The sequence below is a fragment of the Anser brachyrhynchus genome (genome assembly GCF_964034855.1).
Source record: "Anser brachyrhynchus genome assembly, chromosome: 20".
Classification (NCBI taxonomy): domain Eukaryota; kingdom Metazoa; phylum Chordata; class Aves; order Anseriformes; family Anatidae; genus Anser; species Anser brachyrhynchus.
In genome coordinates this window covers 11,584,277-11,605,383 of record NC_137713.1, presented here as the reverse complement: position 1 = coordinate 11,605,383, position 21,107 = coordinate 11,584,277, and the positions used below count along the sequence as shown (strand labels likewise).

The 21,107-nt window shown below is 58.2% G+C and overlaps 2 protein-coding genes across 9 annotated transcripts in view; one reads left to right on the top strand and one right to left on the bottom strand.

Annotated features, from left to right (window-relative positions):
* Nucleotides 1–16,226, bottom strand: part of MTMR4 (myotubularin related protein 4) — a 52,861-nt gene extending 36,635 nt beyond the window's left edge. The window contains exons 1-2 of one of the 2 annotated variants that reach the window (XM_080562674.1): nt 16,145–16,226; nt 13–86 (exon numbers count right to left, since the gene is read on the bottom strand). In XM_080562674.1, the coding sequence (XP_080418800.1) occupies nt 13–15 (3 nt within the window). In that variant the 5' untranslated portion in view covers nt 16–86; nt 16,145–16,226. Of the gene's footprint in view, nt 1–12; nt 87–9,039; nt 10,733–16,144 lie in introns of those variants that run through there. The other variant, XM_080562675.1, reaches the window with a different exon arrangement.
* Nucleotides 16,198–20,819, top strand: LOC308180655 (caspase-1-like). 7 transcript variants are annotated; one of them, XM_080562678.1, is made up of 10 exons: nt 16,229–16,820; nt 16,924–16,971; nt 17,325–17,592; nt 17,878–17,981; nt 18,213–18,389; nt 18,588–18,822; nt 18,949–19,101; nt 19,502–19,611; nt 19,961–20,067; nt 20,718–20,819. In XM_080562678.1, the coding sequence occupies exons 1-9, from the start codon at nt 16,257–16,259 to the stop codon at nt 20,051–20,053; spliced, it is 1,752 nt and encodes a 583-aa protein (XP_080418804.1). In that variant the 5' UTR covers nt 16,229–16,256; the 3' UTR covers nt 20,054–20,067; nt 20,718–20,819. The 7 variants fall into 7 exon arrangements, 6 of the variants coding, with proteins under 6 accessions (XP_080418805.1, XP_080418803.1, XP_080418804.1 ...); XM_080562681.1 differs by having other exon boundaries at nt 16,802–16,820; nt 17,320–17,592; XM_080562676.1 differs by lacking the exon at nt 16,924–16,971 and having other exon boundaries at nt 16,229–16,896; nt 17,320–17,592.
* Nucleotides 20,820–21,107: the final 288 nt, after the last annotated feature.

Here is a 21,107-nt window from a genome sequence, read left to right as displayed (position 1 = left end):
ATATGTACTCACCATCCTCAGCCACTGTCCAGGACCTCCTGGGTCAATCGCAGCTCAGTCTCCTCTTCTTGTTCCACGAAACACACCTGCAGCAAACAAAAGATAACCCAGAGCAGAAATTCAGATCAACAGCAACGATACCTCAGTATGAACAGAGACAAAAAATAAAAATAAAAGAGCGCAATAGGCCAGCGCTCTGTACCTATCGCTGCTAACCCGTTTTGTGCCCTTTCCAGGAGATGCTGGGTATCAGAACGGTTATCACAGGGGAGACGCCACGTCCCAGGGGTCAGCCACTACACGCAGGACCTGTTCCCCACCAGCACGTGGTGGCCAGGGCTCCAGAGGTGTGAAAAACACCTTGGGGACGGCACAGGAGCTCTGGCAGAGAAACTGAACTGTGTCTGTGGGCGACACGGGTGTGAGACTGAAGCAGATACAGCCTCCTCACCAAATTCCACCTTATTTTACTTCCATGCCCACTTAAGAAATCAAGCGGTACAAGCCTCTAGCTCTAGCAAAGGGCAAACCTCAAAATTAACAGTTGGAAAGCTCATTAATGGGGGAGAAGTACTTCTTTCAGTCTTTATGTTACCCAAGGGCAGGAGAAAAGGTGCTGGGGAGAAACATTCTCCTGTCAGACAATGGAGCACACGCTGAACTGCTGCCCTGAATGGCGGCGGCTCAGTGAGACAGAAAAACCCATGGCATTCTACAGAGGAACACGCGCTGAGGGAGCCGGGGGAAGAAAGACCTAGTCGTTACGGTTCAAGGACCTGGGGAGGAGCCTTTGTGAGACATTTGAGATCTCGGATCACCACAATTGCTGTGCACCGTGCGCCCATGCCCCCGGTGCCACTCATGCATCTGTGCAGCACCCTCAGTACGTACAAGCAGAGCACACGTGCGTGTCGCTTGCACTCCCCCCCCCCCCCGTTTTTAAATATTACTGGCTTTTTTTTTTTCTTTCTGGAAATATTCAGTTTTAAGTGTAGCCTGAAGGTGGCTTCAAGCTCACCAACCAAACCCAGCCTCTGGCAGCGAGCAGCCATCTGTAGTGTGCCAAAGCTCCAGGGATGCTCAATGCCTTGGGTAAGTTTTGCCACCATTTGATGTGAAGATTTTTTTCCCTCCTCAGACAGAATGCAAATGTCAACAAATGTGGAACTGGAGAGGGTCTAAACTTCTCTTTGATGAGATTTACTCCTCCTTTCACCATCAAGGCTTTGCATCGGATACAGCAGAGTTTCTGCACATCTACTGAGCACTTTCCCTCCGCTCTGGGATTTCTTTCCCAGCACAGAATTACGTGAGGTTTCACACCTACACGTCAGAAGGCCAAGCCAAATGCCAGCAGTGAGAAATCATTTCTGAAATTTAATCTTCCCCGTGAACAAGAAGCATGCAAGTCATCCAGGAACAAGGCTGTGCTGGAGGGAGCTCTTGCCCTGCCCCAGGGCTCACAGCCCGCAGCAGCGCCATCCGGAAGGAGTAACTGCCCTCATGCTTCAGCTAATGTCTGCTAATTTCTCATGTCTTGCCACGCACATGATGAGAAAGGAAGGGAACCTCAGAAAGGATTCAAAACTTATCTGCTATATTCCCTTATATCTAAAAGCAGGCTAACAAGTTTCAGGAAAGCATGAAAAACCACGATGGGAATGAGTGTTTTGTCCAAGGAAAACGGAAAAGCCAAATACTGCGATATCAAACCCTGATCCAGTTTCTCTCTTTCTAACTATAAAAGGATTTTCCCACTGTTTAGCAAAAGAGCCACTTACACCAGACTTCATATAGAGAAAAAACCACTGGTGGTAGCTTACGATGCCACCAGGAGGAGTCGCTGCCAGGCAGGGACTTACAAATTAGGTGAACAGCCCAATTAGCCAGGGAAGTAAAATGTTAATACGCTTTGTTCACTAATCTGAAGCTATCTGAATTATTGATAACGCTGAATGACACACGAGTACTTTTCCTGCTGAACGCTTTGTACCGATGTATTAAATCGTTGCTAATGGCTGTTTCAGCTCCTCGCTTCCTCCCTCGTAGGAGAAGTTGGTGTAACTGCTACAAACTGCAGCTCTCCTCGGCTACAGCCTGCGCCAGGCCGTTCCTCCAAGCTGCCACCCCCAGGCTGCGGCGAGAGGAGGCCGAGAGGAGGCCGAGAGGAGGCCGAGAGGAGGCCGAGAGGAGGCCGAGAGGAGGCAGCTCGGTGTGAGCTCAGCGCGCAGGAACGTGGCCGCCTCCTCCCGCGGCCCGGGCAGGCCGGGGCAGCACCGGGCAAGGCCTCCCTGAGGACCTGGGGGAGCCGGGAGGCACCGCAGGCACCGGGCCTCCAGCTGTCCTCCTCGGCCCGGGGCCTGCAGACAGCTTCACTCGCGCGGCCTCCTGTGCTCCTCCACCAGCATCTCAAAGCTGCCCTCGCTGATGTTGTCTGCTGCCTCAGGACTTGGCATGGTCCTCCTCCTCCTCCTCCTCCTCCTCCTCCTCCTCCTCGCAGAGGCTGCCCACCTCCGTCCCACCGCCCCACTCTCCCCAGAGGTCACCCACTCAGCTCAGCAGCGTGCCTTGCAGGCCGGGTTCCCCTAAAAACGTGCTTAAGCCCACCGGGTCGGAAGCTGCCCTAAAATCTCAGCTGCGGGGTATGCCCCGGGCCTGGCCACAGGCGATGCCCAAACCAAGGTGGCCAAATTAAACAATGACGGGAGCAGAGGCAAGGGATGAAGCCGGGGAAGAGGTAAGAGAGCACGGTGCCCGCTGCTCTCCCCAGCACTCACGCAATGCTGCCCAACGGACCTGGGTTGGGTGAAGCAGGAAAACAATTCACGTTGTTCTCATGTTTTTATAGCCTGTATCCTACTCCAGGATTATTAATCTCGGAGCCAAGCCCTCAGATAACAAGGAAGTGTCAGAGTCGAGAGCTCTCATAAAACCTTAATTTGCTCTCCCCACAGCCCTCTTGCGCACGTGATTCAGGCGGGTTATTGCACACCGCGTTACACAACGGTGTTATTTCCTCAAGGGACCTTTGCCTCTCTTAGTGCAAAACAGAGAGGCAGAGACCGAAGCAGCACTGGACAGGGACAGGAATTAATCTCGAAACCTCTGCCCTCACCTGCTGCAGGTGCTGGGAGCAATGCTGGGGCTGCAGAAGAGCCTGGTCCCCTTCTCCTCGGAGGAAAAATTCCCCTGGAATTTTGGAATTTTCTTAATTCCAGCTCCAGGCTCAAACACCTGAGTTGCCCCCTTTTGCAAGTCAACGTCCACATGCATCAAGCGTGCGTGCTCTGAAAAACCTGACTCCACGAGCAAACAGGCTGTCAACGATGGGAAGAAACACTCGCTCTCTGCATCTGCCTGCCTCGCACGGGACTGTGAAAACAAACAGCCAGCACCTATTTATGGCAGCCGCGCGGAAAAGCTCAGGAAAACCTTAACAGCCCTGTCTTCAGTGCAGCTTGGTTCACTACAGCGATGTAGGCTTAGGGAACGGGGAATAAATAATAAATCATAACAAAGCACCACAGAGCAGCTCCCCGCTAGCACCTGCCGCTGGCACGTTACGGGGAGTGAAGTCCTTTGGGAGGGAGAAGCGCGACGGTTTCGGAGCTGCGCCCGTCCACACGCACGCGGGGAGGTGTCCCATGCTGATGGAGCTCAGGGAGGTGGGAAGGGCAGCAGACGACGGGCACAGCTCCGGGGCAGATTTCGGCACACACCCCAGGCAAGGTGGGAGCTTGCCCTTCCTGTGGCTCCTTCTGCACCGCTTAGGAATTGCTGGCGGTTGTTTGCAGCTGGAGCGAGGCTCTCCACGCTCAGCACCTGCCCCAGGCTGAGGTTTCGGTTTAATTTCAGTGAAAACAGTGCAGTTAGTCCTAATGTACTTAATGGGGGAAAACAGTCCCGTTATTAAACAGGGGATGTTAGAAGAAACAGCCAGGAGTCCAATTAGCCTTATTTTGATCCCAAATGAAATAAACCAGCCATCTCAGGCCTCTCAACTAATTAGAGGCTAAAAATACAATTGTCAGACCGCTCGGTTACACGCAAAGCAGATTGTATGGGATAGTCTTTGTTATTTTGAGCAAAACTGCAGGTCCCAGGGTTGCTCCTAATGAAGGCCGCTAACAGCTGGTCTTCAACAACAAGAATTTTCTTTTTACTTTTACTGATCAATAAATATTCAAAAGAAAAGCCTGGGCTACCAGGGTTCAGAACCATCACCGCAATACCGAATTATGATGGCAAGCACGCCAAAGCACTCAGCTCACCCTGCAGTGAGAAGTACCCCAATTTACCTGTGTGCGGGCATAACCAGGGCCGGGTACGAGCGCAGCGAAGCAGGAATACCCGGCAGGTGAAGAAGGGCAGCAGGAACAAGGAGCGGGCAGGCAGCCTGCCGCAGCGATACCTAATGGGGCACTGTGACCCAGAGGTCACTGTCACTGCAGAGGCAGTGACCCGAGGGCAGTTCTGTCCCCAGCATCGTGCTCCTGCCCCCAGCATCACCGGGCCGGGACTGGGGCTGCCTCCAGGTGGCCAAAGCGCAGACAGCAAGCACACAGCAGAGGGACCAAAGTAATCCAGAGCAAAACAAGCTCGTGTACGCAGCTTAAAAAACCATCGAGACAACTTGCTCAATATGTTTAAGTATTTATGCAAAGTATGCTCGGCTCTGGGCAACTTTGCTGACAAGGATACAACTCAATCCAATTACTGATAGATGAAGTTTCAGAATCGGATAAATTCCATCAAGCTTACGACAAAGCCAGCCTTTTTACAGCTTACAGGATTTAAAATGGATCAGATACCTTTTCTTCCAGGTTTGACTAAGCGAATCCCCACAGGTCTCTGGGTAAGCAGCGCTGCCCGGGGTGCCCTCAGCACCCTGCAGCTCCGGCTGCCGGCACCTGGAGAACAGCGGCTTGGGATCACAGAGCAAATTGCACGTTCAAAGCCAGCGTTCCTGCGGGATTTGGGAGGCAGGAAACGTTCTCCTGTGGAGGAGGGTACTGTCCCCGGCCCTGCAGCGCTGCACAAGCATCACCCGCCCCGAGGACGGGATGGGACGGTCTCACCCCCTCAGTTCCAGGCAAACGAGGAGCAGGACACGGACCCGCGGGCACTGCCCCAGAGCTGAACTGCCCCAGCCCCACCAGCGCCACGGCAGCAGCTGGTAGCAAGTAACAGCTCGCAAACCTCCCGCCCCCCCTGATCGGAGGGTTGGCTCGTGATTAAAACGCCCTGAGACTGTTAGGCTTCATGTTAACGGAGAACCATCAGAAGACGTCTCTGAAAACTGGTTTAGCTCCTCCTGCGTTCGAAGCAGGAGCACCCGGGCTTCCATCACGGGGATTGCACCCAAAGGCCAGAACGGGACATGCAGGATCGTGGAGAGACGGGGGAAAGCTGCCGAAGCTGTAAGTACTTCTGGCTGCACAGCACTCTCCTAAGGAGAACTTCACCTTTTGGCCCTCAAAACCGTACCCGGATTAGGCTAACGGTTTCCAAGCCTCGTTCTCTCAGCCCAGGTGAAGCTGTGCAGTGAGGATGTCTGAAGTCTGTCCTGCTCCAAGCCGGCCCACGGCACTGCCAGCTCGCCCACCTGCGGCGGCCAGACCCCGCCTGTACCCCCCGTGCTGGAGGAGGTGAGTCCCAGCAGAGATGCTGGAGGAGCAGCAGAGAGGGTGGGAAGGGGCAGAGTGAGGTCAGGGAAGGGATTTCAGGAGCCAGGGAGCCGAACCCTCTTGAGTGGTGAAGAGGAGAGAATAAATCAGGGAGCCTGCCAAGTTCAAGGTTTTTGCATCAGCAGTTCTGGTGCAGGGGGAAGGATGGGTCGGAGAGGTGCGGGATGCCAGCCCGAGCTGGCTGTGCAGGGGGGGGTGCAACGAAGGAGGGAAAAAGTCAGTCATGGGAGGTGAAGAGGAGCAGAGGTGGCTTTGCTTTAAGCAAGAGACCACACAGTTTACTGCACAGGGCAAGGATTCAGAGGCAGATGAAAGAGGAGACAGGAAGGGGGCAGAGGTGCGAAGAGGCGCTGTGCCTGCCGCAGGGAAAGGAGCAGAGTGCTGCGGGGAGGCACGAAGGGACGCTGGCACTGCCATTTCATATTCTTCTCTTGGAAGAAACAAGATCCTCTGCAGAAAAAGAGAAGGGGGGAAGAAGACGGGAGCTTTGGAGATCCCGGAGGTGTGCGCAGAGCAGCCAAGTGCACTGAGAGGGGGTGGCCTGAGCTGAGCCGGCCACCCTGGGGCACCGCAGTTTCGAGGCAGAAGCAAGAAGGGCCGAGGGGGAAGGAAGGGAGCAGAAAGGAGGGAAGGATGCTGGGGCAGAGAACGGGGCGTGCAGAGAGCTGGAGGGTGAAAATGAGCAGATGGGATTAGAGCCTGGGGGAAGAACACACCACCAGGATTTGAAAAATGCCTCTGGGGGAAGAGGCCAGCCAGGTGTGACCCAAGTGTGCAGGATGACAAGGGACGAGGACAGAGCCCCGTGCTCTGCCAGACCCCTGAGGAGCACTGCCATCCATCCGCCACTGCATGGAGTTTACACGGAATTAATTTCAGCAGCAAGCCTGCCTGCCAATCAGCTCCACTGTTGACATTAATGACAGCAAAATCACAGTTTCAAGGGGAAATTGGTGACCGCTGACAAAGCCGCAGGCACCCCAGGGCACCTCCTTTCTCTCGCCGAGGCGGTGCCACGAAACACCTCACTCTGCAGGTGAAGCAGCCGAGGGGCCGGGGGCTGCCGGTGGCACCAGGTGGCAGCAGCACGCCGGGGATGCTCCCCTGCCAGGTCTGCCTCTGCCACCTCCTTCATCTTCCTGAGGAGCTGGCAAAGAACAGGGACTGGCACCGGCCCCGCGCGCTGTTATCGCCGCATCGATCCGTCTCCGGTGACAGCCGGGGAAAAGCTGAGAGCAGCAGAGGGCGAGGCAGGCTCCTCATTCACTTCAGTGGCCTTCGGAGAAACCCCAAAGGGCCCCCACCACCCCTGTGCCATCCCCACCCTCCTGACCTTTTCCAGACCCTCCTGACCAGGCACAGAAGGGGCTCGAGGCCGAGGCTCCGCGCTGGACTTCACAGCCCCGGGGTGAAGGGAGATGGGAAGCGCAGCGTGACTTCGGTGAGCATTTCCAACGCCCCCTCTAACTCCAGCCCGTCGTTCTCCGGTTCTGTTTGCTTTTCTTTAAAAAAGCAGTTGGGACATTTCAAGTCACAATCGGGCCTTTATTCAAGTACAAACAATTGCCTGGTCCCTACCCAAAGCAGCGCAGATGGACCGGCCCCAGCTGCACTCCAGGCGCCTGCCTCTCCCCATCCTCTGCCCGCAGCTCCGGAGCCGGGCCTGAGCCGGGGAGGAACGCAGAGCCCCGGCCACCCACCAGAGCACAGGCGCTGCCTGGGGCTGCAGAGGACCCCAGGAGGGTTTCTCAGGGGCTGGGCTGCCCTGGAGAACACACGCTGCTCCCTAAGTGCCTCGGGGAGCGGAGGAGGCGGCCGAGCTCCAGCCCCGTTACCTCTCCGTGCTGCTCGGCTCTCAGATTTACCTCAATCTCAGGAAGGAAGCAGCAACAGCTTCAAGGAAACAGTGACTGTGCTACTGAGGTCACATCCCAAGTCCCCAGGCTGGAGAAGCACTGTTCAACCTGGGTTCCCTGCAAACATTCATTTCTTCTTACTCATCGGAAGCGTATGCGTTTTAATTCCCATCAACTTGTAACGTCCTTGACAGCTGGCGTTTTCTTTGAAAGACAGTCTTTGTGAGTGCAAGAAAAAAAAAAAAGCCTGAAATATGTGACCCAAATGCACCAGAAGGCTCGGAAAGCAAAAGAGAAGGCCTGAAATGTGCCGATCCCATCTCTCCCTGCTCCCCAGCTTCCTCGAGCTCACAGCTCTCTGGGGCACCTGGGCTGCAATGCGCTCCTACCAACAACCTGGGTATTTTAAAATAATGCCGACTAAACAGCAGCAGCACAAACTCAGCCCAGATTCTGCTGGTGTTAGGGATACAACTCCTATTACTTTCACACAGGCGCATAAACATACCCATCCGGTGCTATTTTACAAGTCTTAGGGTGTCAAAGGCATCTGCCTGCCGCGAGCAGGAGGAGGGCAGGACTGACGGGAGAACAACACCCCCCGGTAAGGGCCGGAGGCCAGGCAGGGCGCCTTTGGCATCTAAGCTGGCACCCACCCGCAGGCACCCGAAGCCCAGCTGTGACAGTCAGCGGAGAGTGTCTGAAAGAAAACCAGTACTGCCGTTAGTCCCGGTGACCGGACGCCCCGTAACGTCACCTGTCCTGCGACACCGCGGGGTTCGGTGGCTCGGCTGCCTACGGGCGCTTGGTTAAACTACAGCAGCCTCCACCTCCCCTCTCCCTGTCCCCGGCCAGGCGCACGCGGCACGGGACTCTGCGCCCTGCCGGGTCTCTCATCGCGCCCTCCCAATCCCAAGCAACACCTACCTCGGCCTTTAAGGATTCCCCCCTCCCACCCCCAGTCCCGTGAAGTCTCTGGTTTAAGATCAGACTGGAGTCCCCGGTCTTCCTTCACGTCCAGGTATCCGGAGCCTTCAGAACCGTTCTGTGCTTTAGCAGTGAAAATCACGTCAAGGGACTGTGCCGCACGCTCACCTGCTTTCATGAACCGACTCAGCTCGAACCATGGGGCAGGCCAGCAAATTCAGGTGAGCTTAATTGCTATGGTCCCTGCCCTCTACCATGAGCTTAACTGCTTCTAAAAACAGTACCGCCCATGACGTCCTCTCAACAGACAGGCTTAGAAAGGGAAATCCCCAGCCAATCAATAAAAGGAAAGAGAAGGCAATTCGATATATATAGCAAGTCCCCTGCTTATCTGACAGCATGAGCTGCACAAATTCACACCCAGAGCCCCTTCCCCGCCGCCCAGGACAGGGCACGGGGACAGTCACACGACAAGCTCAATGCTAAAAGGAGCCAAAGGATTTACACCCATCTGCTGCAATTCGCACAAACTTCTCTTTACGCTAGGAGCAGTGACTGCGATCACTTACCTTTAGTAACTGACTGCACTAAAACTCGCCAGCACTGAATTCCTGCCTCTACGAGATTTAGGCCAAAAATGAAATACGTCAGGCTCACTGTATCTGAATACAAAAAAAAAATCAGAAGGCAATGGGATTTTTTTCTTTTTTTCCTTAAATTCGAGACAGCCACCTTTTGCACGCCGGCGCCTCACTGACACGAGCAGCTAACATCCCAGGCCTGCTGAAAGCAGCGGCAGACCCAGCAGCACTTTCAGCCGAAGCCAGATTTTCCCCAACACCACTTATTCACTTCAACACGCGCACTGCAACCCAAGCTAGCACCCAGGGCTGCAACACAATAGCTCTGGATACCAGCAGTAATGAAAAACAGGCAGAGCGGAAAGCTGGGGCTTTGAGAGGAGTCAGAGGCACGGTGCTGGAAGAGGCATCCTGCTTCCCGGCCCTTGCTCTGGTAACTCCGGGGCTCTGTGACTTTTCGGGGCACTGAGAGGAAGCCGGAGCAGCAGCACGGGCACCTGCAGCACGAGCACGTCGGGATCCTGCCGCTGGGTGCCCTGCGCTCCAGGGAACTGCCATGCCAGTCGGGTGCTCCTTCGGGCTCTGGTTTTGGCTGCTTCGTCATGAGTAAAACATGCCGAAAATGTGACTTCCTCCTGCCAGAGGAGCAGACCTATCGAACCTTTCCTGAGAAGTCCAAGTAACTTCCTCTTGTATTGCAAAAAAGAGAAGAGAAGCCCACAGGTCGCACCGTTTGTCACACTGCTGGAAATTCCTCCAGCAGAAAGAGCTATTGATGCAGAGAGAGAGGGAGGGGGAGAGAGAAGGGGAGAGGGAGGGAGGGGGAGGTTACTTTTCATTAAGCGTGTGCTTTATCAAACAAAACTGTTAGTCCACTTTACAGGACTGAAACTCTTTTGCTTCCTCTTTCGTCTCATTTAGCAACTGCAGTGAAAGCTCTGCACCCTGCTTTCTAATGAGGCAGTCGGATTATCTGCACAGAACCTCTGCATTGAACGGTTTTATCACATGAAAACAATCTCCATCTACTCCCCTTGCTGAGCAAAGCCAGCTCTGTCTAGGATTCTCTTACCCAGCATCCGGGGGCACCTGGGCTCCCCCTTTTGATGGGAACGGGGGGCAGAGGCAGCAGGGGAATCGGTCTGCCCGCTGGCATGCCAGGGGTGACGCTCCCAGGAGTGGGACGGCAGGGAGCAGAGCCAGCAGGCAGCATGCATTAACTTTTGAAATAAGAGAGGGGAAAGAGCAAAGAACAGAGCAGGTAAGAAATTATCTCTTGTCAGTCCAAGAAGGTGCAAAGGACGGGAGGGAGCGGTGCGAGTCGCCTGCCCGCTGGCACAACCAGCCCTGCACCCACTGCCCAGGTCTCCGCGCACAGCCCGTGCTGCCTGCAGCATGCCTCTGAGCCACCCCAAACCGAGCACCACGACACCTTGCATGCTGGCCCGAGAGAGCTGCAGGCACGCTAAAGGGCACGGCCGATTCCTCATCCAGAAGCGCTGCCCGTTCAGCTCCTCCTCTGATCGTGTACTCGCCTCCGGGCACTGCAGGGGCTTCCCCGCGGGCTGGCAGCCCGACGCTCAGGGTGCCACCGCGTTACGCAGGCACTCAGAGATGAGAAAAGGAACAATTTAGCCCGGGACAAACCTCCAAAAGACGCTGCCTCCCCTAGAGCCCCGCGCCATGGCTGGCACCGCAGACGCCCACCTGAAGGACCGAAGCGGTCACAACAGCCGGGCCGACACCAGCAGAAGGATCGGAGCAAAGCAGCTGCAGCACCACCTTTCGTCAAGGCACCACCGCTGAGGATAACGCCTGTAAGGCTTCCTGAACCGAGCAGCGTTTGACACCGCCCCGTGCCGTGGTGCGATCTGGTAAAGCTAGAGGGAAAGTCTGGGACTCGCTCAGGGATTTCTGGACGTACTTGCAGCCCCTGGAGTGTCCCGCCGCCGCCCTTCCCCTACCTCGGGCCCTCCAACCAGGGCGCGTGTTCCTGCTCAACGCCCCGCGTGTGCCTTTGGTGACAGCGGCCACTGCGGTGACGTCTTACAGGTTCAAAACCCCCCAGAAAATAGGGACTTCACAGCTTAGACGAGCACTTCTCCTTTGAAATCAAGGGACTTCCTCTTCCCATAGGCAGCCGGTCACGGACATCAAAGCCCAGCACCCATCAGTAACGCGTTCAGAGCCCGAGACACTTTTCACCTCCTGAGTTAGAGGCAACAAGGCCCTTAAAAAGGGCAGCAGGCAGGAGCTGGGGTAGGGAAGGATACACAGGGCCCTCAGCATTGGGCTGTCTCGGGGATGATAAAACTCCCCGAGATCTGGTAGTAAGGCGTTGTACGGGGGCACCGCACCGCGTAGCTCCAGCACCCACCCGAGCCCAGCGGTGCCGAGGTGTCTCCTCGCCCTGGGTACCCTCGCCGGGCTCGCACACACCCGTGGCCAAGCTCCCAGCCCCCCGCGAAGGCACGCAGGGCACGAGGAGCTCCCCTTTCGCTGGGTGGTTGCCCCTGTCAGCCGCTTGTGAAGGGTGTGGGAAGGAAAAACGCAGGCTGGTAGCTCCCCTGACAAAGAAACATCAGGTGCTGGCACCTTCCAGAAGCGGGGGCTCTCCCCGCATACCAGGCAGGTGATGAACGGCCCCGCGCAGGTGAGAGATGTTTGCAGAGCAGAACGAGGCACACTGTCTGCAAGCACAAAAGATTCAAGTCCTCAGAAAGCAAAGCTGATGCCCCCGACACAGGAGAGGCAGTCAATCCCCCCGCGGGGTCCCAACCCAGTGGGACCGCAGGGGAAGGGCTGCGCAGGAGCTGGCACAGATCACACCTCGGTGGTTCCCCGCGTCACCGGGACCTCAGCTGTAAGCAAACGTGAGCTGTAACATCCGAGGGAGCAATTCCCACAGCCGGAGGTTATCAGGCTCTGACAAACCCCGGCATCCATCACTGCGCACGGAAGGAGCCCTGCAGAAGGACCAGGGCTGCCAAAGCCCCGGACCTACCCGAAGGCACGGAAAGGTTGACAACAGCGCTCCAAAAGCTTCAACAACTGCACTCAGGTGCGGGCTGCTGGGGAGGTAAAGTTGGCACAGCCTCAACAGAAAGCTTCTTAAGAAATCTCTGATACTTCCAGAGGAGCTCACCAAAGGAAGCTCACCAGAAGAACGTTACTGCTGCCCTCCCCACATCCAAACGCAGCCGTCTCACCCTTAACGCTCGGGCTGCTCCATTTAGGGAACAGAAACACGCCCCAGCACAGCCTCCCTGCCTCAAAAGGCTGATTTCCACCTACCCAAGTCTGACCGTTGGGGCAGCGCAGGCATCCAGACAGCCTGCACCCAGACACACCGGGCTCGCCCCGAAGTTTTCACTAAGGTTGGAGCGTTTTAGCCCATGGGAAATCCAGACTGCCACAACAAGAGATGTGCCCAAAGGCACCGGGGCAGCTGCAGCTGGTGGGAGGTAGGAGTGGGGCATGCCGTCAGGTCAGAAAGCAGAAGCAAGCACAAGCTGAGACGATGCCGACTGGGGTGAGAAGCAACAACTGCAGGGCTCCAGACATCCTCCGGCCCCTACACCCGAGCATCCCGGGCCACACGAAGCCCACCGGGTGCCGGCGCTGCCAGGCGAGCTGTGCTGCAGCAGGCGCCTGCCTGTGCCGGGGCCGGCTGCGCTCTCACCGAGCACCCTCGGTGAGGTGGCCTCAAAGCCGGGTGTAATGCCTCGTAAACGAGACGCTCAGCGAGGCAGCAGCTTCTCTCTTCCACATGAAAACAGCTACACAGACTCCTGGCCGGCTGCGTCACGCTGCGCGCACGGTGCTGGGTGCTGCACGCCAGTCATGCACCAGCAATAAAGTGTGCTTCCGCAGATTACTTTGAAAGACTTAAAAAAAAAAATAATAACAGTAATATTGGGAAGGCAGGCAGTACAGTTGAAATAACAGAGGCAACTGAATAGATTGATGCTGGGTTGCCACGAGACAATCAACCACTAGGAGAAAGCTGGCTACTTTAACGAGTTCCTAGGCTGAAACACAAAAAAGCCTCTGAAGCTTCCAGAAGGAACAATGCAAACTGCACCCTTTGCTCCGAGCAGTTCTCAATTTCAACAGAGAACATCAGAGAAAGACTGGCAAAGAGCAAGCAATTGAATTGGCTCTGGAGGGTCCTTACCATAAAGCTGTCGCTCGCAAGCAGTGCCGTGTCCCTGCACGCTCTGCTGGAGTGAGCAATGCCAAAACCTCATTTTGCAACGAAGAACTGGCCGGGCTGGAAAAGGAACAACTCCGCTCCCTAGTCAGCGCTGCTCGAGCCATGGAACGGAAGAAAGCTCTAGAGGATATACTGCCATGAATGTGGGCTTAAGTTCAGCTACAAGACTTTGCCCCCAAGCAGATAAGTCGCGAGCACTTCCCACCCATGTTTCTGCTGCCAGGACGGACTCCTCCGGAGAGGGGTGGAGCTGCCTGCGGTCAGCAGTCGCCTGCCTCAGCAAACGCCACCGGACTCGGCTTCTCGCGAAGCCTCAGGCAGAGGCGAACAGCACGGGGCCGCTATCGGAACAGTCCCATCCACCCCATTTCCGAGGCTGAGCTCACTCTCAGTCCTTGTCACCAGCCCTCCCAAGGACGCCGTGCCAGTCCTCCGGCCCGACCAACTCTGCACCCCTGCAAGAGAGAGCGCCACAATTTTTTTCCCCAGGAAAACAAGTGCTGGCAAACGCAAAACTCATTGTGCGCGTCCAGCAGAGAATTGACCTTCACGGGGTTTCCAGTGCATGAGATCAGCTGTATCAAGCGTGCTGTTGAGCAAGTGCTCCACCTAGAAGATAAGGGATACAATCCACAAGGGAAGGAAGACTGGCATTGCTCTAAACCAAGAGCTAAAAGGAATAAGGTGCCTGCAAATAAACACAACAGCAAAGGAAGCTTCCGAGGCTGGTAACTTAATGTGAGTTGGATCAGAATACACCAACGTGTAACTCTCCTCTCTAGGGATGTGTCGTGGGCAGGCTTCTCCCTCTTGAAGAAGGAATTTGAGGTAATCTCTCAACCAAGAAAGAGCAACCACGTCAAAACAAAAAGCAACAACAAAGTCATTGCCACTGCAAAGAGCAGGAGCCACCTGCTCAGCTTTGCTTCTGCCGCCTCCCGTCGTTGTGTCCCCTGTGAAAGGCACAGCGCTGCTTTCAGACCTACCCCACACAGAGCAATCCGGCCTGCAGAGGGATGCTGCAAAGCACACCCCACGCGAAGCCGCTCCCGGTCCCCAGCACAGCGCAGCTCCCTGCAGAAGGGGAAGGGGCTCCCCCAGCTCCGGGGGCAAAGCCGGGTACAGCTCCACGACAAAACCTCAGCTCGAGGAAGGTCGGGCAGAAGAGGGCTCCCCCCCACACGAGCAAACACTCTCCTGCAGGAAAATGGGCTCGTATCACATGGAATTCAGCCACTAAACGTGTTTCAGTTTCATTTCAACTCGGGCTCCCAGTTAAATGCACCAGCAAGTAACCGGAGACCATCTCAGCGCGTAACAGCGGCGCAGGGCATCGCCGCGGCCGCAGCCTCTCCAATCAGCTGCAAAGCTCTGGCTGCAGAGCCAAAGCGTCTCGCACCGGGGCAGCTTCCTTCCTCAAAGGCCGACGCTGGCAGAAGTTCACCACCTCGGACGGAACGTCCCCCTTACTGCCTCGGAGGTGGCTCGCACCCCAAGGCGCGGCTGAGGCTGCGCTCAGCGGGCAGGCAGAGCGGCAGCGCGGGGAGCGAGGCCGCGGCCCAGCCACGCCACTCGAAGTAGGCCCGAACAGGCATTTACTATTTATAAGCTAATCATCTGACCCCTCCGCAGGGAAATCCTATCCTCTCGGGCCGCCGGGAGAGCGGCCGCCTCCGCGGGACGGCCAGGAGGGGCAGCGGGACGCGGCGGCATCGGAGCGGGGCACGCGGATCAATTCCTCCCCGCTCAGGAGCGGTGTGGACATCCTGGGGGGTGAGCCGGGACTGCCAGCAGGAATTAATCTGTTACCTAATTCGCTAGGAGCAAGGTAATTTTTTAAATCGGCTCTCTCCTCCGTTCAGCGCTGTCCAAAGGCCCAGATGCTGACATTTCCCTGCGCACCGCAACAGACGGCAGTGCCATGGTGAGGCCACATCCAAATCCCGAAACCCTCCAACAGACAGAGAACCGCGGCTGAATGAAGCCGCACTGGAGGGTGGGCCAGCCAGGACGGAAGAAGACGGTACAAACTTTTGTTTGTAGTCGCTTGCTAGTTATGAATTCCTTGGGACGTGTTCGCCCTGGGAGCGTGTGCGAGCATACAGCACGGAGACGTTTTCCTGCTCGCCTTCCTCCCATGTAAAAACACTGCGGGTTAGTTTGTGCTGCCGGATTTTCTTGCGAGACAGCACTCAGCGACTTCCACCACGCGCTCTTCCCATTCAGCCCCACGCGTGCCTGGGGAACAACCTCGTTTCATCTCCGGCCTCTTTACCGAGCAGCCGGCCCCCGGCACCGACTCTCCCTCTCAGGACGAGCTGCGGACACGGACGGGAAGCGGGAGCGGCCCTGCCTTGCACACGGCGGCACCTCCGGGAACCTCCCGGCAGGGTCCCCACCAGCCAGAGGGCCGGAACCCGGTGCCGAGGGGGAGCTCGGCGAGACGCAGCCGCCGGCAGGGGAACCCCTGCGGGCATCGCCCCCGCCGCCCGCGCCACCGCCGGGACGGGGGCGGCTTTGAGCCGCGCACAGAACCGAAGGCAGGCCGGGGGCTGCCGGGGCCGGCCCAGCGGCGCTCCGCGGCCCCCGCAGCCCGGCGGGGCCCGGCCCTGGCGCTCCCCGGCAGCGCGGGGCCGTTCCCCCGGCTCTCGGCACGCAAACCCCGCGGCTGGCGGAGCCCTCCCGGGGGGACAGCGGCGCTGGGGGGGGGGGGGGGCGCCGCGAGGAGGGCAGGGCCCGGAGCCTCCCGGGCCCGGGGCTGCGGCTCGGCGAGGCCGGCACCGGGCGGCCTGCCCCGGGAGGGAGGGAGGGAGAGGCCGGCCCCGGCCCGCGCCGCCCGCCCCGGTCCTGGTCCCCCGGAGCCCCCCGGGGCCTCACCTGGGTCGGCGCGCGCCGCTCCCGCCCGTGCCGCGTGCAGCTCCCCGCCCTGCCCCCACCGCCCCGCCCGGCGCCGCCAATCGGCGCCCTGCGCCGCCGGCACGGCCGGCCAATGAGCGAGCGGAACGCGTCCCCGCCCAGCGCCGAGCCGGCCGCCGGGACCCGCCCTTCTGCTCGCCCGCGAGCCTATCCCGTGACGGGGCGCGGCGCGCGGAGAGGGGCGGGGCGCGGCGCGCGGCGCCCAATGAGAAATCACAGCGCGTCCCGCCGCGGCCAATCAGCGCGCGGCCCTTCACCTTCACCTCGGGGCGGGCCGCGCCCGGCCGCTGAGGGCTGCGGGCTTCGTGAGGGGCGTGGAGGGAGCCGTCCCGTCCCGTCCCGTCCCGTCCCGTCCCGTCCCGTCCCGTCCCGTCCCGTCCCGTCCCGTCCCGTCCCGTCCCGTCCCGTCCCGTCCCGTCCCGTCCCGTCCCGTCCCGTCCCGTCCCGTCCCGTCCCGTCCCGTCCCGTCCCGTCCCGTCCCGTCCCGTCCCGTCCCGTCCCGTCCCGTCCCGTCCCGTCCCGTCCCGTCCCGTCCCGTCCCGTCCCGTCCCGTCCCGTCCCGTCCCGTCCCGTCCCGTCCCCCGGAGGGAAGCCATGGGGCGGCGGCGCCCCAGCGCCGTGCTCGGCGGCCCCGCAGGTGTGCTGGTGCCGGGCGGCGGGGACCAGCAGGGCTCGGGCGGGCCGTGGCAGCGGCCCAAGCAGGAAGTCCCGCGGTTTGTGTTTGCTTTCGGTTATTTCAGCCTAAACGGCTGCTGGCGCCCCGTCAGCAGGCTGGAGGGCGATGGCGGGTGAGTGCAGCCTGCGGGGCTGGGGCTCGGGGGGATGGGGCCCTGCTGGGCTCCTGCCCACCTTGCTGAGCCCCTGGTGTGCGGGCTGGGGACCAGGGCACAGCCCCGTGTCAGGGATGTGTCCCCTGGGGCGCTTTCCGTGGCTGTGCGGTAACGGGGAGGGGTGGGTGGCGGTACGGGAAGCGCCCGGGGTAGGGGAAGCAGCTGGGGGAGTGGTGGGGACACCCTGGGGTGGGCGAGGGGGGAGCGCTGAGGGAAGTGAGGGGGAAGAGGGGACACCTGGGGCGGGCGGTGGGGCGGCGGAGCTGTGGCCCGCGGGCTCTGGGTGCTGACAGGGCCACCCCGCAGACCAGGAGCTGCTGAAGGTGCGGGCGGACTTCGTGGATCGTGTGAGGAAGCCAGTGATCTCCAAGCTTCTGGATGACCTCCTGGCCCACAAGGTGCTGAGCCAGGCGGAAGTGGATGAGGTACAGGAAGGCAACGCAGTGACAAGCGACAAGGCCCGTTGCCTCATAGACACTGTGCGCCTGAAGGGCTCGAAGGCCAGCAAGATCTTCATCGACAGCCTCAGGAAGCACGATCACACCTTGGTGGAGCAGCTGGGTCTGGCCACTGGCTCGGGTGAGAGATGCGGGGCTGTGGCCTCCCCCAGCCATGCTGAGGCGCTGGGCGCCTCCTGCAGGGTGCTGGAGGGAGACGTGGGAGCAGCTGGGAGTTCGCAGCGTCACTGCGCTGTGGCAGCGGGTCCCTGTTGCCACGCAGCGATGACAAGGCTCTTGGGTGGCTGTCCCCCGTGGGACTGAACAGGGACAACCGTGTGGCAGTCTGGCTCTGCTTGCCCACCCATGCCCTGTGACGGTCCCCGCTTGTCCTTCCCCGTGTAACTGCGGGAGTTTGTGTTTACAGGGTCCCCTGGTGTGCAGCCCCCCGTTAGCATCCAGGGCCAGCAGTGGATCCGGCAGTGCTCCTTAAGCGAGTACCAGCGCATCCAGGAGGCAGAGGGAAATCAGGTGCTGTGGGTGGAGGAGATGAGAGGAGGGCTGGAGCACGGACCAGCCGTTCCACCAGAGTGGGCGAGGGCTACCAAGGGTCCTCCCTGGCCCAGGAGCAGGAGCTCAGGGGAGATGCCCCAGGGAAAGGGAGGTGTGGGTGCTATGTCTGTGGGCCTTCTCTGCTCTTTTCCCAAGAAAATTCTGCTGCAACCACCCAAAGCTGAGCACCACCTCCCTCCCTCCTCACAGATCTATCCCATACACTTGCCACGGGAGACACGAACCCGTAGGGCCCTGCTCATCTGCAACACAGAGTTTGAGCACCTCAGCCAGCGGAAGGGGGCTGAAGTGGATGTGAAGGAGATGACGAAGCTGCTGGAGGGGCTGGGCTACAGGGTGGACTTCCATGAAAACTTAACTTCCCAGGTAAAGGACTGTACAAAGCAGCTGGCACCGGCCCCACAAACAGCGCAGAGACCCTTGTGTGCAATGCTCATGGGGGGCTCAGGCACCATGGGGACAATTCTGTCCCCAGTAGCAGCGGCTCCTGCTCACAGCTGGTGGCTGGATCTCCACACAGCTGATCGCAGGTGGCTGATGCTCCTTCTTCCTTGTGGTGTGCAGGAGATGGCCATGGTCATGAAGGATTTTGCAGGTCACAAAGATCATTTGACCTCTGACAGCACCTTCCTGGTGTTCATGTCCCACGGACGTAGGACTGGGCTCTGCGGGACGAAGAGCAGAGATGAGACCACAGACATCCTTTCCCTCGACACTATCTATGAGAACTTCAACAACAAGCACTGCGAGGCGCTGATTGGCAAACCCAAGGTGGTGGTTATCCAGTCCTGCCGTGGAGGTGAGTTCCCACTATGGGGTGCCTGCCAGGTGAGCAAGCCAGACAGGCTCTCCCAGGGCAAGTCTGCCCCAAGCACGGGGTGAAGTTGGGGCACCCCATTACTGATGGCTGGCCCTGCCTTCCTAGACAACGTAGGGTTGGCGCTGGTGTCCGACTCAACCATCCCTGAGATGCCTGCTCTCAGCTCAGACAGCATGAACACTGCAATGCTGCAAGGTGAAAAAATCAGAAAAATTCACCTGGAGAGTGACTTTGCCACTTTATATTCCTCCACACCTGGTAAGCAATTCCTGGGAGATAGCTCTCCTGTCTGAGGGGAGGCGAGGGGGACAGGATTGCCATTTCCTATGCCGTGGGTCCCAGGGAGCAGCCGGCTGGGGACAGCTGTCTTCTCCTGCACGGAGCCTGGCTCGGTCAGATGGCTCCATGCCATGCCAGTCGGCACACATCAGGAGTGTGGCTGGCAGCAGGGAGGGCAGAGAGGCTTGAAGAAGATATATCACAGCCAGCCTCCCTGGGATGCTCTGTCCTTTTCCCATTCTCTATCCTCAGGTCAGATAGGCCAAATACAAATATCCCAGAGAAGGTGACCCTGTTTCCTGCTGTAGCCCCCAGTGTTAATCACTGCGGCAGTGGAGAACACCAGGGAAATGACACTTGGCATCTTTTGTCTCCCCAGATACTGTCTCCTGGAGAAGCCCAGTAACAGGCTCCCTTTTTATCCAGAGACTGGTGGAGCAGTTTCGAAACCATGCCTTTAACAGTGACTTGCAGGAGTTGTTCCGAAAGGTGAGGCTCTGCAGCCAAATGCAGATGCAGCTATGCAGTGGTCAGAGATAACTGCTCTGGGAGCAGGGCCCAGCTCAAAGCAGAGCTCTGGCCAGGGCAGGCCGTTCCTCTGCAGGCCTCAGGAGCCAGCTCCTGAGGAAAGGGGGTCCAGGCGCTCTGGCTTGGCCTGGAAAATCAGCTGGATCTCCAGGGTGTATCAGCGTCATGCTGTGTGGTGGGTGTGTGAGAGCCTGGAGTGTTGGTGCAGCCCATGGCACCAGACACCTTCCTGGGAACACCTCCTGATTCCCTGCACTGTTCCCATGCTGGGAAGGGAGTGTTCTCATTTCTCCCCACTCTCTCACCCCAGGTCCAACGTTCCTTTGAAAACTTTCCTCAGCAGTTGCCAACCCAAGAAAGGACTACGATGCTCAGAAAGTTCTATCTCTTCCCAGGCCACTGATCTGCCTGCCTGCCGTGAGTATCTTCACCTCACACCTCTACAGCAGCCTCTTCTCTGTGCCCCAAACCTGGTAATCTTGTCAGAGGGCAGGAGCAGGGAGAAATTCCCTGTCTCTCCTGGCTCCAGACCACACAAACTATATGCCCAAAGGACACGGGTGCTGGTAGTAGGTGCCAGGCACTGGCCTGACGTGCTCCCCATCTCCCAGCTGGCCACAGGAGATAGGTGCTGAAGGAAGTTGTTTTGGTAGCCCATGTTTCAGGGGCTTCTTGGTCTAATGTTCTCCAATGGGCTTAAAAAAAAAAAAAGCCATGGACAGAGAAAGTGTTTGACTTTGGGAGTGACGCAGCAGAAAGCTCAGACTCAAGGGGAATTCAGCTCTGCTTCAGAGAGATGCACTTAAGGAAAATTTCCTTTTCTGTCCTTGGAGTAAAGGCCAAAAACTGTGTTCTCTGTAGAAAAACAATCTCTGAACCAGTTCCTTTTGCCCCCTCTGCTAGGCAACCTCAGACCTGGAATAAAATAGTCCATGGTCTCCTCTCCTCCTTTCCTTTTGTGGCTTGCAACCTCTCCCTGAGCAAATTCTTGCCAGGGAGCAGCAGATACCTGGCCGTAGAGCACTAAATGCAAACCTGCTTAACATCTCTTTACTGTCACCAAACAGAGCCTGTGAAGCAAGTGTCTCCCCAGCCATGACAGATCCCTGAGAGCCACTTCCACCCCGTCTCTGACTCCCCTGTCATCTAATAAAGGGTTTTTAACCTCAGACAGCACCTCTTCTTTGCGTCTAGCCCGTGGCGGGTGGATAGTCACTGTGGCCAGCAGGAACGCAACACAACAGCAGCTACTGGGGCCACCGGGAGCAAAGTGGGAGGGCAGAAGTCAGAGGGGGTGCCTATCCTGGGGGTGGCTGGGCACGCGCTGCCTGGGGCTGCGCTCCTGGAGGCCCTCGACTGCTCAGTGTATCTGCTCGCTGCACCGCTGAGACACCAGGACCTAGGAGATGGACTTGATGATCCTTGGGGGTCCCTTCCAATACGGATATTCTGTGACA

Coding starts and splice junctions, on each gene's coding strand:
- LOC308180655 (XM_080562677.1), top strand. CDS start 16,257: ATGAGCGAGCGGAACGCGTCCCCGCCCAGCGCCGAGCCGGCCGCCGGG. Junction 18,390..18,587: donor ATGAAAACTTAACTTCCCAG/GTAAAGGACTGT, acceptor TGTGGTGTGCAG/GAGATGGCCATGGTCATGAA. Junction 19,612..19,960: donor TGCAGGAGTTGTTCCGAAAG/GTGAGGCTCTGC, acceptor CTCTCACCCCAG/GTCCAACGTTCCTTTGAAAA.